Genomic DNA, 16,266 nt, shown 5'->3' on the forward strand with positions numbered 1-16,266 from the left:
CAGCTTTTCCAGGCAGCCTGAACGCTATTAACAGAGGACCTGGAGGACAAAGTTTGACCCATCCTCCACAGCCACAATACGCAAACCCTCAGGATTCACGACCGACTTTGCCAGAAGGGGGTAATAAGTCATCTTCTTTTCTAGCAGCAGCTGGTGGTTTCACCGCAGGCGGCGTTGCCGGGTTCTTTGTCAAGGACCGCATTGGTGAGTAACATATCGTAAAATGACTGACACACGCTGACTCATAATCTAGATAAACGCAAAGCAAAGAAGCGCCACGGTCAAAACACAGAAGACTTTGCCGACTTTGTCGAGTATCCCGCCTGGGAAGTCGGCCTCGATTGTAATATATGCGATCAATCGATAAGCGGACCCTACGCGCACTGCAAGAAATGCGACCGCGGCGACTATGATATCTGTCGCGATTGTCTTGCACAGGGACAGACCTGTAATGGAAAGGGCAAGCACAGCCTCGTCAAGGTGTATCCCAAGTGCTACTGCGATGTCTGCAATGTCTCGATCAAGGGCGAGTTTTACTTCTGCAGTATTTGCAATGATGGTGATTGGGCTACATGCAAGAGGTGCTTTGATCATGGCCATACATGTAGAGCGGCTGAGTGTGGCGGACGCCATGATATGTCGATACTTTTCATCCCCGAAGTAAAGTTCAAGAAGAATGGCAAGGTTGATACAAGTAGTTCAGACTCTGATTAGTTGGATGATGAGTATTATTGTTTCGATTACATGTTAACAAAACGGATCACATTTAAACGGCTGACACTGAGGCGTTGTCTATACAAATCGGCTGCTGGAAGTAATAATTTGGCCCCTCGAGGTATCAGAAACGTTGGCCGCTTGAAGCATAAGAGACAGAATTAGTAGGTCAGCTCATGCTGCTTTGGCTTGGCTACTTTATTTTATTCCCCAAGGCCTTAGGAGGTCAACGTTTCTGCCACATACTAGTGGCATTAACAGCTACGTTCACGAAAATAGAGGATGTCAAAGAAAATTTAATCTGCCTTGAATTGGCCATCTTAACTGGAGAAAATGACGCGCTGTTTTATTCAATCAACCTTGAAAATGTCCAACACGTCCCATCACCGCATCTGCCCAGCGTCTCAATGTCCTTTCACCAAAATGACGGTGGTGTAAAGTGTCCTAGATACAATGCCAGATCATTTCTTTGGTTCGCTTGATATTTCCGAGTGCCTTGAACATATCGTATAGAGTCTTGCATGTTGAATATAGGTTCTTGACGTCGATATGACTGTGACAATTCTTCCAGACCTGAATCATGATGTCGGGTGGCAGCTTGAGCAGTGGTGTATTTGTTTCCGGCCGATATTCTGACCCCTTAGGCAGTTCTCTTGAGAGAGTGGGTTCGGCCAGCGATGGGATTCTGGCTGTATCCGATTGAGTGTGTCAAATCGTTTGTGAACAATGATGGAACTTTGAAGACGGTAGAAGATGTTTTAGATGGCGTGGAGCTTGAGGAGATCATGAACAGTCGTGTTCCTGAGCTTTACTTAAGTAGTTTGGCTTAAGCCCATGTCAGTATGTTGGTCAATTTCATGTATTTTTATCAATGTGAGAATCAGATAGTGAATCGACTTGGTCATTTACAATTAATCGTCTACTAACATCTCTTAAACAAAAGACCCCCCATTAGCCCCAATGACCTGACCAGATACCCACGAACTTCCTGGTCCTGCCAAAAAGGCAGCCACTTCCGCAATCTCCTGTGGCGTTCCCAATCTATTGAGTGGACTCACGCCAGCGATCGTGTCAATCATCTCTTGTGATTTGCCCTGGAAGAACATCTCTGTCGCGGTAGGACCAGGAGCAATGCAATTCACGGTGATGCCATGTTTAGCTCCGAGTTCCTTGGCCATAACTCGAGTCATCTGCTCAATGGGTCCCTTGGAGGCTGCGTAGAGGAGGTAGCGGGGCACGACATTAGAGTTGTGCAAGATGCCGGTTGAGACGAGAATAACGCGCCCGTCGCGTGGCATGTGAGGTACAGCTTTCTGTGGATTGTTAGTTGTACATTATCATTCATAGGGTGGTTACATACTTGAACGAGAAAGTAAGGTCCTTTAACATTAAGCATAAAAGACTTGTCGAAGGCTTCTTCTGTCGTGCTCTCGAGATCGTTCATGGGGGCACAAGCAGCGTTGGCCATGACGCAGTCAATTTTGCCAAACTTGTCCACCGTTGCTTGGATGAGCTTCTCAATATCAGGAATACTGGATACGTCGGCTTTTATGGCCAGCGCTCTATCAGATCCAATCTTGTTGACCATCTCATCTGCTGGGGCGCCGTCACTGGAGTAGTTTATGACGACACTGGCGCCGTCGGCTGCGACACGCTCGATAACGGCTTTGCCGATACCTTTCGTGCTACCTGTGACAAGGACGACTTTCCCTTTGAGAGACATGTTGTAGGGTTAGAAATAAGTACGTAAATAGTGAGTGCGGCTTGAAGGTGATATGGAACGACGTTGAGATTGAGGAAGGTTTTGGGTTTATATCTGCAACCATCCATCTCTAACGCTTCTGGGATGTCCCGGATCTAATGGGAGGCGTATGCTACATGCGTACATACCGGTCTAGGCAATCCAGTCTATCGGTGATAGGAACGGATTTAGCCATGTAAAAAGAGGACTTAAGCCGCATGGGCGACAATATCAGGACGCCATCTTGTGCCATCAATTCTGGGACTTCAGGTGATTTAATTTTGCACCCCAATGCTTTAGATACCCGACCGCTCAGCCCTGGCTGGAGATAGTGGCACTTCCCCGAGAATTTAGTGTACATACTTAATAAGGCTTAGTGCAAGAAAAGGCAGTGCTTGTTCTACTGCAAAGCTTTAATCAGGCTAGTGCTGTCTCTGCTTGAACTGTGATGACGTCGAGACTGGATTGCCCCCGATCCTAGTAGAGCTGACAGCGCATTGAGATCTCGGTCAGTCTTTGAATTGAGACACTGCCAGCCACTACGAATATGACTTATTCGTTTGTTGAATACCTGGCTATCCGCAAATAGTACCTAGCATTTCCGACCAAGCTGTCCTTTCCCAATCTCTTGAACCGTCTTGCACTTCCTTCCATGCTACTTCTGCCGTTGCATCGCAGGACACGCTTGACCATAGAAAGGGTTCTATTGACTCTTTAACCACGATAGACCAGTCCCTTGTAACATGATTGCTCACGCGCTTGCTTTCCACGGCGCTCAAAAAGGAAATGAACCAGACCCTAAGATCGTTCCCGACTTGCTCCGAGCAGAGTGCGCCCAACACGCCGAGCCATGTCAAGAGATCGAAGAGTTGGAGTTCAAATGCTTCATCTATGTGCCGTTCGAGTTGATCCTTGAGTCGTTTTGAGAGACGATGATAAGGCGGAGCATATGGGATGGGGAAGGTGACGCCGAGGGAGAAGATCAGCAAAGCTGTTTGGATGAGTTCGTTGATCCATTCAGTAGCTTCGCTCAAGATATCGCTACCAGTAATATCGGGAATATCGTCTTCTTCGGGGAGAGTGGCCAGTAAGCGTTGTTGAATCAAGTCTCGGTGAGCAGTGAGAAGTGAAGTGTCTGTATTTGTCAAAAGTCCAAAATGGTGGCTTTCGACGACCTTGACCCATACTCTCATGTCGCGCATAACTTCACCTAAATCCGAACCTAGTCCAAGCTCAATCAGCTTGCTAAGATGTTCCGTCCCCTCGACACATGATCTTGAAGCAAGGTCAGCTGCGTAACCAAAAAGCTTCCGCCTATCATGTGTCTCCTTCACCCGACCATACAACTTCGAAACAGGAAGATGTGGTCTAATCAATCTTTGCGACGCCCGTGTAAGATCCATATAATTGAACGAAGCCTGAAAATCCAAAGACTTGAGACTATGGATACCACCTTTCAGATTAACGATCCTAATCAGTGCCCTTGCATGCGCGTCAATGTGAAGCCTCCTGCCATAAACATGGATCCACGAGAGTTCCGCCGACGGTGGGTCAAACGCTCTTTTGACAATGCAATCTTCGTCCTCTGGCGACACCTCTGGGCCGCTGATGCTCAGAATAGCGTACATAGTCTGCTCTGATATCTCTGCCACAGGCCGTGTGATATCCTGCGATATGTAGTTGAGGGCTTGATTGTAATGCATCAAACTGTCCTTGTCTGTTACCCTTGCGTTTCTTCTGTAGCTCAGGCTTACGGCGGCGGACCATAACAGGGCGTGGACTAGACATGGACCTTGTGCGACAAGAGTGTTGTAGTCGCGCGCAAAAGAAGGAATGTGGAACGCTGCGGACCCAATCTCGAAGCCGGGCCAGAAAGACTGTGTGCAGTAGTGCAGTAGCATGCGGGTGTGTTGATCAAGACTTTTATCTGGTATGGCGCAGAATAGCATCGGAGTAAGGCGTCGGCTTCGGTATTCTGTGCGATCGGAGCTACCAATGCCACCACCTTTCTTGTTGACACTGGTCTTTTTGCGCTGGTGTGATATTTTTGCTAAATGAGATCTGGCACTTGCTTGACGAAGCTCTACATCGCGACGGTTGTTGGGTTTTGTTGTCGTGATGGGTAGAAAGCAAAGTTCGATGTTACTCTGGGAGCTTGCATGGTTCGTTGGACTCATTATGAGAAGAGATCAACTTGAAAGAGTAGGTAACCAAGGTTTTCTGATGGTTTGTTAAGGTCGTAAGTTTGAGTCCATCGTCATAGAGTGGATGCTTCTGGCTTAGAGCTGACTGGCCTGTCTGATACAAGCAGACAAGTCACTTTTACTAACCGCCTAGTCTAGTGGGTAGCAGAAACGTTAGCCTCCTGAGCCTTGGAGTATAAAAATAAGTAGTTTAAGAAGCCTAGTCCAGGGTAACCTAATAATTATGGTTGATACAACGTTAAAAAAGAGGTTGAGCCTAATAATTATGTTCCTTGTGTTCGTAACGGCCAATTTTTCTGAAACCCCGAGGGTACCCTTATGCTCGGGCAATACAAAAGCTATTCCAACCCTGGCCAAGCGGGAACCGCCTACATGAGTGACATACGGCGTCTGATAGGATTCGGTGAGCCAGAAGCGCCCGGGGTATGTTGGTGTTGTCCTGTAAGTTTAGCCAATAGTTCCGCTCCCTTACCATCCTTTCCACAATGCTCAACGGAAACAACAAAAAGCCAATAGCGACTGAAGTCGTGATAAAGCCAAAGAGAAACTCCCACTTCACGTCCACAGCATTAGGCTGGATCCCTTGCTGCCTCAAACCAATAAGCTAGAACCTGGCTCCGTGCATGTCACAATGTTCCACGCAGAGACCACTCAGCTCTCCATATATAGCCCTAGGACCAGCAGGAACATGATCAAGCATAACTATACTTTCGTTGCACGCTCTCACAGAGCGGCAGACTCCCGTAGGCGTACGAACTTCATTCTGTTGAACAAATAGTATGCGCAACAGCCGGGACCAAGCGACCTTTAGCAATTCACCATAACGGGAGCATTTTATGGAGAAACACACACTTGGCAGGGCAAGATGTAGAAGACCCTTTTCCTTGTCGTCGTTGATATAAATCAAATTGCAAAAGTCGGCAACGAGGTCCATATCGATTATGTCGCGGTGATTCGATCCATCTATGAATACCATGTCCGTTTTGGGAGATTGCCTTTGAGTGACCAGCACCCTGCATCGTAACAATAACGAGTGATACATATATCATTAACTAAATACTAAATATTATGGAATATGATTATTTGACAATCTTGACGCTAATAATTAAATCGCTCTCCCTTGGTCGGATTCCTAACCATACTAGCTCCTGCAAAGCCAAGTCTAGTAACACCATCGCTCATCTCCCAAGCACCATATCTCACAGGTCCAACATCATTAACCGCATTAACGATCCCTCCAACATTCTGGTTCGGATCCACGTTTCTCATAAGATGCGACTCTTGTCCTACAGTTCCGAAAGCATTCGCAATCTCAAGCGGGTTCAGACTGACATCTCGGCCCAGCTCCCACCAGCCCCAAAAGGTGGGCAATACAGAGAAGATCCCGATGAGCGAGACCAGGACTGCTATCCACATCTTTTGGTAGTCTGTTGTGTATACAAGTGTTGTCGTGCCGCTGTTGTATTGGACTTTTTGTTCGTCGGTTTTGTTGTACCTTGCGTACTGAAGACTGGCGCGGAAGCCGAGGTTGCGGTTGAGTTCGATGATATCGTCCATTGGATTGGACCACGTATCGTTGCAACCTGGCACGGACCCTGCCATGGTGAGGTATTGAGTTGCTGGCAAGCCAGTCGATCTGACGTCGTAGCCTGTCGCGCCAGTGAAGCTCATGTAGGCTGTGGCGCTGAAGAGAGCACTGCCGATCGTGCTGAAGCCGCCAAGAATATTACCAGAGCCACTCATAACCAGTGCTGCAGGTATCATGTATCTAGTGACCGGTTAGTTGTATGTTCAAAAAGGTACGGTCAAGGGTTTGCATACTTTCGCTCGATGAACTTGTCATCCTTCCAGCTACCCAGAAGCTCAACCTTGTCTCCGTCAACCCTAACAGGGAATTTGGTGACACCAGCGTGAAGATCACAAGTTTGGATCTTTGTTTTTCCGTAGCAATTGTGGTCGTCCTTGTAAAGTGTCGCCAAACGCAAAAAGGATCCATCTTTCATTGAGTAAACAGAGTAACCGGTGAATTCCGAAACGTTGACCTGAAAGAAAGCTGCTCCGTTCATAGCCTGCTTCAAGTCTGTTCCGACGGTGATGTTGTAGTCCTTAGTCGTCTCAGAACAGTTCACTTGGAAACCGAAACCTTCGACAGTTGTTGTGCAGTTGGTGCAGGATGTGTCGAAGGCGACCATGTCGCTGCGACGGCTGTAGCTGTGGGCGATGTCGCTAAAGTTCTTGGTGAGAAGCGATGTGGAATGGGTGCGACCTGTCATGATACAAGCGTAGTCGCCGGGTAGTTCTCGGGCGATATGGAAGTTTGTTGTTCCTTGTAGTCCCTCGTAATAGTTTGCTGTCGCAGAGGCTCGCTGCATGAGTGGACCACGCATGACGGACAGTGTCATCAAGATGGATGCTATATCGTGTGAGCATTAACCAGTTAAGCGATTGGTACGGCTATCTTACCTATGCCCAAAGTCTTTGACTTCCAGGTAAACAGATTAATAGCAGCCTGGATAATGCCTGTCGACGAGCCATACACAGCTTGCAGTTGTTGTAACTAGAACCGGTTAGCAATGCTCGTTTATCACAACGTCGGTACCTACTGTGACTGGTTTACCCGCAGTCCTCCAATACGAGATAGCCGCCCCCTCTGTAAAAGCACATGCAAGAAATGCACCCGTTAAGGCCGACGTCAACGCTACCCAGACGGTCGGCTGGATATGCTCGTCCCAATCGGAAACAGGTACTCCGTCACTGTATTTCAGTATCAGAACAGCCGCCATGGTTCCTATCAGAGCGAGCAACCACATGCCAAGACCGCGATACGGGAATCGCGTCCAGAATCCGGGGAGCCACGGTTGGCTCAGTCTCGCGTACTGCGCCGCAAAGGGAGTAGGGAGATCCTCGAGCCGATGCCATGACTTCCTATCGCCGTCGCCGCCGCCAGATTTGCCGCCCATGAACTCATCTTTCAAGGGCCACACCGATGGTGATGTGAAGTTGTTTTGTTCTAGCATTGTTCAAAATTGAAGGAAGCGCGACTTGTCTTGGCGCTTCATGCAACTGGTCAAACAAACAGAGATAAATACGAGGAAAGGAATGTGAGGAGTGGATAACGAAGGAGACAACCTCGAACCGCCAGGGGTTCTTTTTGGAAAGGAAGTGACAGACGGAACACGAAAGTCTAGAAACAAAGTGAATGAACTGGAGGTGAAGGAAAGAATTCTTCTGTTTCATCCCATTCTCCCCCAGGCTAGGGAAACCAAGTGCCGCCTCGCATAAATGGGACTAGACCAGGGGATACCTTGTCTAGCGAATCAGGCTTGGACATGTTTGTCAAATATGGAGATCTCAATGTTCAATACGAGAATTAGCGTCTTTGACTGACTTCATAGCTCCGCTACTTGTGGATTCGATAAATCGCCGACTCCGGAATAAATTGAGATCTTCATCCAGTCCAGAGGAGATTAGCATCTGTAACTCTGTAACTCTACGGATACGGATGTGTCAATTTTTTCAGCGGGCTGATAGTTTGGCATGTATCCGTAGACAGGGCTGACAGTTCATCAATGACAGCGCTATCCCTGCCGAGATTCCGTTTGTTTGTTTCAACCCAAGAGTCCGGAAATTCTTGACCATCGTCCACGTTGTTTATCTCACGACTTGACCGTCCTTTTGTCGTTGTTGCATCCTTGTGGATCGACCCCCGGATTAGCTCGTCCAACTCATGCCGGTACTTATTTCCGAACAGCCGCCGGCAACAGGGCTGCATTGTATAATACAATTGCCGTGTAGCAAATATCGCGGTTGAGCCTCTTGTTGGTTCAGTAGCTCGATTGAAATGAACAGCGATAGGGCGATGTCACATAATCGTTCGGATACAACGTTACCGTTGAGTCGTAAATGGCAAACCTTGTTGTGTTTACACTAAAGATCTGCATCATATAGATGTTATAGATAGTAAATGACGAGGAATGGTTCAGGAATAAACCGAAATATCCGGCTGGCCTGACTACGAAGCCCAACACATGGCTTCTCCCAGGTACCCGAAATATACAGTATCAAACGTCTCCTTATTCTTGAATAAACTCAAGCAAAGCCTTCTTCACGCCCTCCCTGTCCTCGTACATCATCCAATGACCCGCATCCACAGCCTTGTCAGTGTACCCGGCAGCAGCAAACGGCTCCGTGTTCATCCTCTGGTACTCGGGTCGCGCAATTGTATCCTGCGTACCACCAATAGTGAGCACAGGAACCCGCAGAGTGCGATCTTCATCAGTCAAGCCAGCTTCATCCTCAACATTGACACCGCGGAGGAGGGCCTTGTAGTAGTTCATTGACCCTACTGTCGCGTTTGGCTTGCTGAATTCTGCGAGCCAATTCGCTCTATCTTCCTCGGTCATGTACTTCGGTAACGGAGTTATGATGTTGTTGTTGAGCCATGTCCGGGCTGAACCCAAAGCACCGAGATTATCGATCCACTTGAGATTTTCAGTCGGGAACACCAGGCTGAAGAATGATTCGAGCTATAAGCTATTAATAACGAAAAGTCTATTTCTTGAGTGGTCGTGCTTACATGCGATGCGGCCAGGCTTGGTGCATCGAGCGAGTTGAAGAAGTACCAGTAACCAAATGGCATCTTTCCATAGTGTTTGAGGCCGTTTGCGTTAATAGCATCAACATCCATCGGAATTCCAGGTGGGTTATATCCGGTTGAGAGAAAGACAAACTTCTCAAATCGATCGGGGTGCCAGACAGCTAGACGAGACAGGACACCGGCTCCCCAATCGTGGCCAAGTCCAATGACCTTGTTGAGCCCTTCTTTGTCGAGGATTTCTGTTATGTGCTTGCTTATTCTCTTGAGTTTGTAGGCTTCGACTTCCAATGGTTTGTCGCTGTCTCCATAACCGAGACAGTCTGGTGCGACGACACCATAACCTGCTGCGGAGAGGTCTTGGATTTGGTGCTTCCAATCATGACGTGTGGCGGGGTAACCATGGATGAGAAGAACGGTTGCTTTATTTTCCTTTGCTGGCACAGTATCGTAAGTGTACTTCAGCCCATCTGTCGTAGTCAAGTCCTTGGTTTGTAAATTGGAAACCATGATGGCTGTTGTTCAAGCAGATTGAGTTTGGATGAGCTGGGCCAGGTTGATGAGAAGATATCTGGTTCAAGAAAACAGAAGTATTGCATCCGTGTGTGTCTTATAAGTGCATCATGCTGTGACCAAATTGCACCTTTCTTAGATGATTAGCCCGATCAATATGCAGGTGGTTTGTCATCACCAAGATGAACCTGAAGCTGATTAGTTGGCAGCTCGGTCCGGAATTTCCGTCTCAATGCCCATACGAGCGACACCAGTAAGACGGATGGATATCTTGCTCGCTCACTGCTCATAATTGTGTCTATTTGTAAGCGCTTTGAGGGAATTCATCAAATATGGTTGATGATCACCGTTATGCATGGAAAGCGACAAGGATATCAACCAAGCACCATTTGAACCACTGTTTGGCTGCGTGGCTTGAAAAGACTTTTTGATGAGAACAATGGTATCAACCATTGGGCATCAGTCACCTTTGTATCGATCCATGTTAGCTGAACTTTGACTACTAACCCAGTTTCGAGTTGAAGAATTGGAAATTCCGTTGCTCTTTATTGATGCTTCAGTTACCCTGTGGTGGCTGAGAAATGAGAAGGCTTATCAGCCGACAAGATCTCATCATATCTTATCATATCTTATCCGCAAATATCTTATCTTATCTTATCTCGTCCCATCTTGTCCCATCTTATCTCATCGTCATCGACATCATAGGTGAGCTAAACCCATGTTTGGGACATTGTCTGAAGCTACTTTAGTTTTCCAGGTTCTCGGAACTCTGACTCTTGAGGCTTTTCCATCAAACGGACGATACTTCCCGTTACTATAATGTTTCCACGACAAGCCACCGAACAATCTCGTCCAGTTATGTTCCACCGATAAGCCAAACTTAGCCAAGTCTCGCCAAGTGCTGCCCAGAACTTTACCCAAGACTCTAGACCCAATTGCAGCACTTTCCATTGGCTCAAAAGATAACCGGTAATTAAGCCTCTTTGCTGGGCGCCGTCATCTACCAGCACGAAAATCAGGGCACGCGAAGACTTGGCTGCCGCTGAGCTACGTCGTCGTTGCAGAGTCGATACAACAATCCTTACTGGTGATTTAAGGTTATGTTTAGTGTTGAGTTGTTCAAAACGCTTGGTATTCTTGGCGTCGAAAGATGCTGACGTACGACGATTTCTGGGCATGCAGGATGTTGAGACTATGTAAATTTCCGTCATCCCCTTGTAGGCGTGCAATTCTTTTTCCAACATCTGCTGTCTCTCCCCAGTAATCTCAATCAGACAACTTCAACCGTAGTCTGTCCTGCAATGGCTGCAGCCCATCGCCATCGCAAATCCGTTGCTGCAGATCACCCTGTCCGTTCCTCCCAAAACGTCGAATTCCTCACCGATAAAGAGATCTCCGACTTCCTCGACGACCTCGACCACGATAACGATGGACACATAAATTATGAAGAAGTCGAGCGAAAACTCGACCAAGAACATGCCAATCTAGTTCCCAAGCCAAGTGCCCACCATGTCATCAGTACAGACCACAGCGACGATGACCGCACTCGCCATGCCTTCCTGCGAAGGATGATGGGTGATTCAGGTGTGGATCAAATCCCTCGAGACGAGTTTGCCAAGATGGTCAAGGAGTGGAAGATTCCTTCACTCAAACAGGCAAAGAAGGAAGAGGAGGAGGATAAGAGTTACATCAAGAGACTGCCAGGTTGGAGACGAATCCGGTCGTACTGGGCTGTTCACGGACCTGAGATTGTGTTTCTTGGTGTTGTCATCAGCATGCAGTTGGCCTTTGGAATTTGGCAGCTTGTCAAGTACCAGACAACGCCTGGTTACCGTGCGGCGTTTGGCTGGGGCGTCGTCATGGCCAAGACCTGTGCCGGGGCTTTGTATCCGACATTCTTCTTTCTGATTCTCAGCATGTCGCGATACTTTTCTACGTGGCTGCGTAGGTCGTACCATATTTCGCGCTTCTTTAATTGGGATCTTTCGCAGGAGTTCCATATTAGGATATCTTGCGTTGCTATCCTGCTGGCGACACTACATGCTATCGGACATTTGACTGGATCATTTGTTCATGGCAGCGATCCCGCGAATGAGGATGCGGTGGCAGAGGCACTCGGTCCTGATAAGGTTCCTCGCCCTTACATCGACTATGTTCGATCTCTTCCTGGTTTTACCGGCATAACTGCTCTTGGTCTCTTTTGGATCCTCTGTCTGCTTAGTATTCCACAAGTTCGAAGATGGAACTATGAGGTCTTCCAACTTGGTCATCTACTCATGTTTCCCATCATTGGTCTCATGATGGCTCATGGTACAGCCGCGCTGCTTCAATGGCCCATGTTCGGTTACTTCCTGGCCTTTCCCACACTTTTGGTCCTTGTAGAACGCACCGTCCGTGTTGGTCTCGGATTCCACCGCATCAAAGCTACCATGAAGGTATTGGACAAAGAGACTGTCGAGGTCACGGCAATCATCCCTAGTGAACGTCTCTGGAAGTACAAGGCTGGCCAGTACATCTTCCTGCAAGTTCCCAAGATCAGCTTCTTCCAATGGCATCCATTCACTGTGTCTTTCTGTCGAGGCAACAAGATGATGCTGCACATCAAGACTGACGGCAACTGGACTGCTAAGCTTCGTGAGCTTGGAGGTGATTCTGGAGAGTCTGAGATCGAAGTTGGCATCAACGGTCCCTTTGGTGCACCTGCTCAACGGTTCTACGACTTCAACCATTCCATCATCATCGGAGCTGGTATCGGCGTCACGCCATTTTCTGGTATCCTTGCCGATCTACAGTACAACGACGATCTCGACCACGGCGGCCCAAACCATGAAGTCGATCATCACCGTCACGACTCTGAAGCAACTGCTATCCCACAAGCTGCTCGTCGATCGGACTCAAGTAGTAGCGATGAAGCGACCACCAGCGATAACGTACCCGAAACACCCACGCGACAAGGAAGTGTCGGCCCCGATCTCATCAACAAGGAGAAACAGCCCCAAGCCGATAAAGCAGGCAGCTTTGCAGAAGACTACCGAAGAGTGGATTTTCACTGGATGGTCCGTGAACGAAATTACCTCCTCTGGCTGTCCGACCTTCTCAACGATGTATCCATGAGTCAAGACTGGCACCGCGAGCATGAAGACAAACCTCATCTCGACATCCGCATCAACACACACGTAACAGCCAAACAGAAGAAGATATCGACTCACGTGTACCGTTGGCTTTTGGAGATGCACCGCACAGATGAACATCCTGCATCGCCGCTTACTGGTCTTCTTAATCCCACGCACTTTGGCCGGCCCGACTTTGATCTTATCCTGGATGAGCATTATGAAGAGATGCTCAAGTTTCGGGCGAGTAAGAGGACAAGTACAAGAAATAAAGAGGACGAGAATTATGAGGAAGATGAAGAGCTCAAGGTTGGCGTGTTTTACTGTGGTGCGCCTGTTGTGGGTGAGATTCTGGCGGATAAGTGTCGTGAGCTCACGTTGCGGGGGTGGCAGGATGGAAGTAAGTTGGAGTATCACTTTATGATTGAGGTTTTTGGATGAGGAAAGACTGCTTTAATTATTTTGTAATAGTACACGAGTTGGGACGAATAGAATGGCTAGTCAATTATGATGGTTACGATGATCACATAAATTGAGTACGTGATGTGTCAAGCAGCCGCTTCAACTACGTTGGCTCGAAGCCTTAGATTTTGAAAGCATAACTGGCCTTGGTTGTTTCAATATGTGGGATAAATGAACTAGTTATTTATAAACTATGAGTAAAAGACTTTTTAGTTGCTTGGCTGAGCTATTCTGCGCTGTTGAGACATCCTTTGAAGAATGAGGAGAGCTCATTGGCATTTGTTAGAGCAAGAACACGAGAGACATCTGCATCAAAGTCAGCATGAGAGTGATAACTCGAGTCGAACCAGAAACTCACATAAGTCAGGTCGAACGACGACAATGGCACCTTGCTCGGGGTTGATGCCGTACTTAGAAAAGGCTTCACCACAGCCAAGCATGTACGGGCTTGTGTCGTCAACAACGACCCTATGAACATCTGCTCTTGTTAGCAAATTTTTGGCGGAGTCAAAGAGGCATATCAACTTACTCCGCAAAGAGAACGGGCCTGACTTGGGGAAGAAGACTTCTGGTAGCTGGTCAATCTCGATCGTCTTACGATCTGCTTTGATGACCAAGGTATTGTTGAAAACCTTATCCGCAGTGTCTATAGATGGAGAAAACTTCTTGATAAGATTCTCTAGTTCAGATGCGACCTACAAATATTAGCTAAATGGGTACCAATCCGGTAGGGTGGAGCTCACCTCAGGTAACAGAGCCTTGATAGCATCTCCAGAGCAAAAGGTCAAGATGTGCCATCGCCCATCAGCAGCGAGTACACTGTTTAACTGCAATGGCTTCGCATCAGAGAGTCTCACTACCGGTGCACTTGGGAACCTCATCCCCACAGTCAAACCGGACGCATTACTTTCATCATTCTTATTGATGCATGTGAGGATTGATGGCTCGTACTTTGTAGCCATACCAGCAGTGTAACGTCCAGCTTCGACAAACTTATCACGGAAGTCTTTGGCCGTAATTCCATTCTGCTTTCGGTAGTCTGACGAAAATAGTTTGCTGAAGGAACGGTCGAAATCGATTAGTTTCTCCGCTGTTTGTTGTCTTTCAAGAACGTATGTCTCCAGTACCGAAGGTGGTGCTCTTCCAGTAAGAACATGGGCCATTTTCCATCCAATGTTGAAGCCATCTTGTAAGCTGACGTTCATACCCTGGCCAGCCTTGGGTGAGTGAGTATGACACGCATCACCCGTCAAAAAGACCCGGTAGTCTTTGGTGAAATGATCAGCGAGACGTTGACCAATTACATACGCTGACCACCACGCTGTATGGGCGACATCAATGTCGTAAGGTGCGAATATTCGCTTGACCTTGTTGATGAGGCTTTGTTCGGTGACGTCTCGGGCTGTAGTGCCAGGTAGTTCGATGTAGAAACGGACAAGTTCATCACCTTCTCGAGGGATGATCATGAGGTTTCCATCGTTTTTGCTAATGAGCATGGCCTTTTTGCGAATGTCGGGGAAGTTGGTGATGGGGTAGACGTCCATGACTCCCCAGACAGAGTCGCTTGAATCGCCGACCATTTTGAAGCCCAGAGCCTTTCGGACTGTACTATGAGCACCATCACATCCCTGTACAAGTCAGTAATGCAGAGGATGTCTAGGATTGTGATGACTTACGATAGCGTACTTGGCTCTGTAGCGATGTGTTTCCCCGCTGTGGCTAGCAACAACTTGGACAGGATACTCTCCCGCACAATCCACAATATCGACACTCTCGACTTGCGAATCGTACAAGACTCCACTGGTGCCATCTCCTCTCAACCGAATGATCTCCTGTAGCATCAAATCATTGATTCTTGCCTGGTTAAGGATAACATGCGGCTGGTGACTCAACCCCTCTTCAGTGTCATAAGCGAGATCCTTCCTCTTTAATGTACCCTCTGTATCACTCGGTGACCAAAAGGCTACTTCTCTCACATGGTATGCCTCTTCTAATAGACGTGCTGAGATACCCAAGTTCTCAAAAATCTCGACAGTGCGACACTGGACACCGTCTGCTTGACCAATCTCGAGTGGACCAGGTCGTTTTTCGAGGATCTTGAAAGAGATTCCGAAACGGGCTAGAAGAACGGCCGCTGTGAGACCGGCTGAACCACCACCGCATATGATGACTTGGACGTTTTCGGATTCCATTGTGTAAGTGGGCTTGCCTAGTAGGATGATACGTAAATGTTAATGGCTTATCGGGATGTTATATCCTGGGCTTGTTGATTGATGTTGCTATTCCGGACCACTCGGAGCGTGGCGGATTGACGAGGTGGGGTTATAGCGGCAGATGTCTTCGGCATCCGCGTTCCACGGAAGGGAAATATGCTCGGATATTGGCAACGGGTCACTAGTCTGTTGCGTTGAATGGGCAAGGTATGTAATTGTGATCGCAAATAGGCGTACTCTTTACGAGTCCCATATCTTGTCCAATAACTCTATCAGAGGCTGTGGTGATCTCTTGTCAACCTGATTGTCCAAACTTTTTGTTTCCCCGTATTTATTTACATCTCTGACTATCCACGAGGACCATGGATGAATTAATAGCCTTGGGGTACCATCAAACTTATTTATGAGATATCTCATAACCTCAACCCCATATCGGGCTACTTCCTCTTTTTGCTGCCCCTCGATGTGTAACATCTCTGGGTTGATGGGACCCCCAGCGAGTAAGGTGTGTAAAAGTGCTTTTGAGACTTCATCCGCATCTTCTTTGCTGTAATTTGACCAGATGAATTGATCCCACGTTTTTTTTGGTTTTAACGTCTTGCTGACCACAACTTGTAATAATGGATCCACGCCTTCGGAAAGATGAGGAATTTGTTCCTCCCAAGCCGGGGATTCCTTCATATGGCATGCTGTATCTCTTCGCCGGTTCAGGCGG

The 16,266-nt window shown here is 47.7% G+C and overlaps 6 protein-coding genes across 6 annotated transcripts; 1 reads left to right on the forward strand and 5 right to left on the reverse strand.

The window, feature by feature from the left end:
• Positions 1-1,158: 1,158 nt before the first annotated feature.
• Positions 1,159-2,437, reverse strand: FGSG_11198 (uncharacterized protein; the record flags this gene model as incomplete). Its single annotated transcript, XM_011326841.1, has 4 exons — positions 1,159-1,403; positions 1,527-1,539; positions 1,773-2,027; positions 2,075-2,437. The coding sequence occupies 4 exons, from the start codon at positions 2,435-2,437 to the stop codon at positions 1,159-1,161; spliced, it is 876 nt and encodes a 291-aa protein (XP_011325143.1).
• Positions 2,438-3,030: 593 nt separating this feature from the next.
• Positions 3,031-4,632, reverse strand: FGSG_13837 (uncharacterized protein; the record flags this gene model as incomplete). Its single annotated transcript, XM_011326842.1, has 1 exon — positions 3,031-4,632. One exon carries the CDS (start codon positions 4,630-4,632, stop codon positions 3,031-3,033), a length of 1,602 nt encoding a protein of 533 aa, XP_011325144.1.
• Positions 4,633-5,757: 1,125 nt separating this feature from the next.
• FGSG_13838 (uncharacterized protein) lies at positions 5,758-7,676 on the reverse strand (the record flags this gene model as incomplete). Its single annotated transcript, XM_011326843.1, has 4 exons — positions 5,758-6,427; positions 6,481-7,072; positions 7,123-7,216; positions 7,263-7,676. 4 exons carry the CDS (start codon positions 7,674-7,676, stop codon positions 5,758-5,760), a joined length of 1,770 nt encoding a protein of 589 aa, XP_011325145.1.
• Positions 7,677-8,732: 1,056 nt separating this feature from the next.
• FGSG_11196 (uncharacterized protein) lies at positions 8,733-9,763 on the reverse strand (the record flags this gene model as incomplete). The annotated part of the gene is made up of 2 exons (XM_011326844.1): positions 8,733-9,185; positions 9,236-9,763. 2 exons carry the CDS (start codon positions 9,761-9,763, stop codon positions 8,733-8,735), a joined length of 981 nt encoding a protein of 326 aa, XP_011325146.1.
• A 1,304-nt stretch (positions 9,764-11,067) lies between these two features.
• On the forward strand, positions 11,068-13,317 carry FGSG_11195 (uncharacterized protein; the record flags this gene model as incomplete). Its single annotated transcript, XM_011326845.1, has 1 exon — positions 11,068-13,317. The coding sequence occupies one exon, from the start codon at positions 11,068-11,070 to the stop codon at positions 13,315-13,317; it is 2,250 nt and encodes a 749-aa protein (XP_011325147.1).
• A 247-nt stretch (positions 13,318-13,564) lies between these two features.
• FGSG_13839 (uncharacterized protein) lies at positions 13,565-15,530 on the reverse strand (the record flags this gene model as incomplete). The annotated part of the gene is made up of 5 exons (XM_011326846.1): positions 13,565-13,644; positions 13,697-13,816; positions 13,868-14,033; positions 14,082-14,966; positions 15,015-15,530. The coding sequence occupies 5 exons, from the start codon at positions 15,528-15,530 to the stop codon at positions 13,565-13,567; spliced, it is 1,767 nt and encodes a 588-aa protein (XP_011325148.1).
• Positions 15,531-16,266: the final 736 nt, after the last annotated feature.

Source organism: Fusarium graminearum, chromosome 3, assembly GCF_000240135.3.
Source record: "Fusarium graminearum PH-1 chromosome 3, whole genome shotgun sequence".
Classification (NCBI taxonomy): Eukaryota; Fungi; Ascomycota; class Sordariomycetes; order Hypocreales; family Nectriaceae; genus Fusarium; species Fusarium graminearum.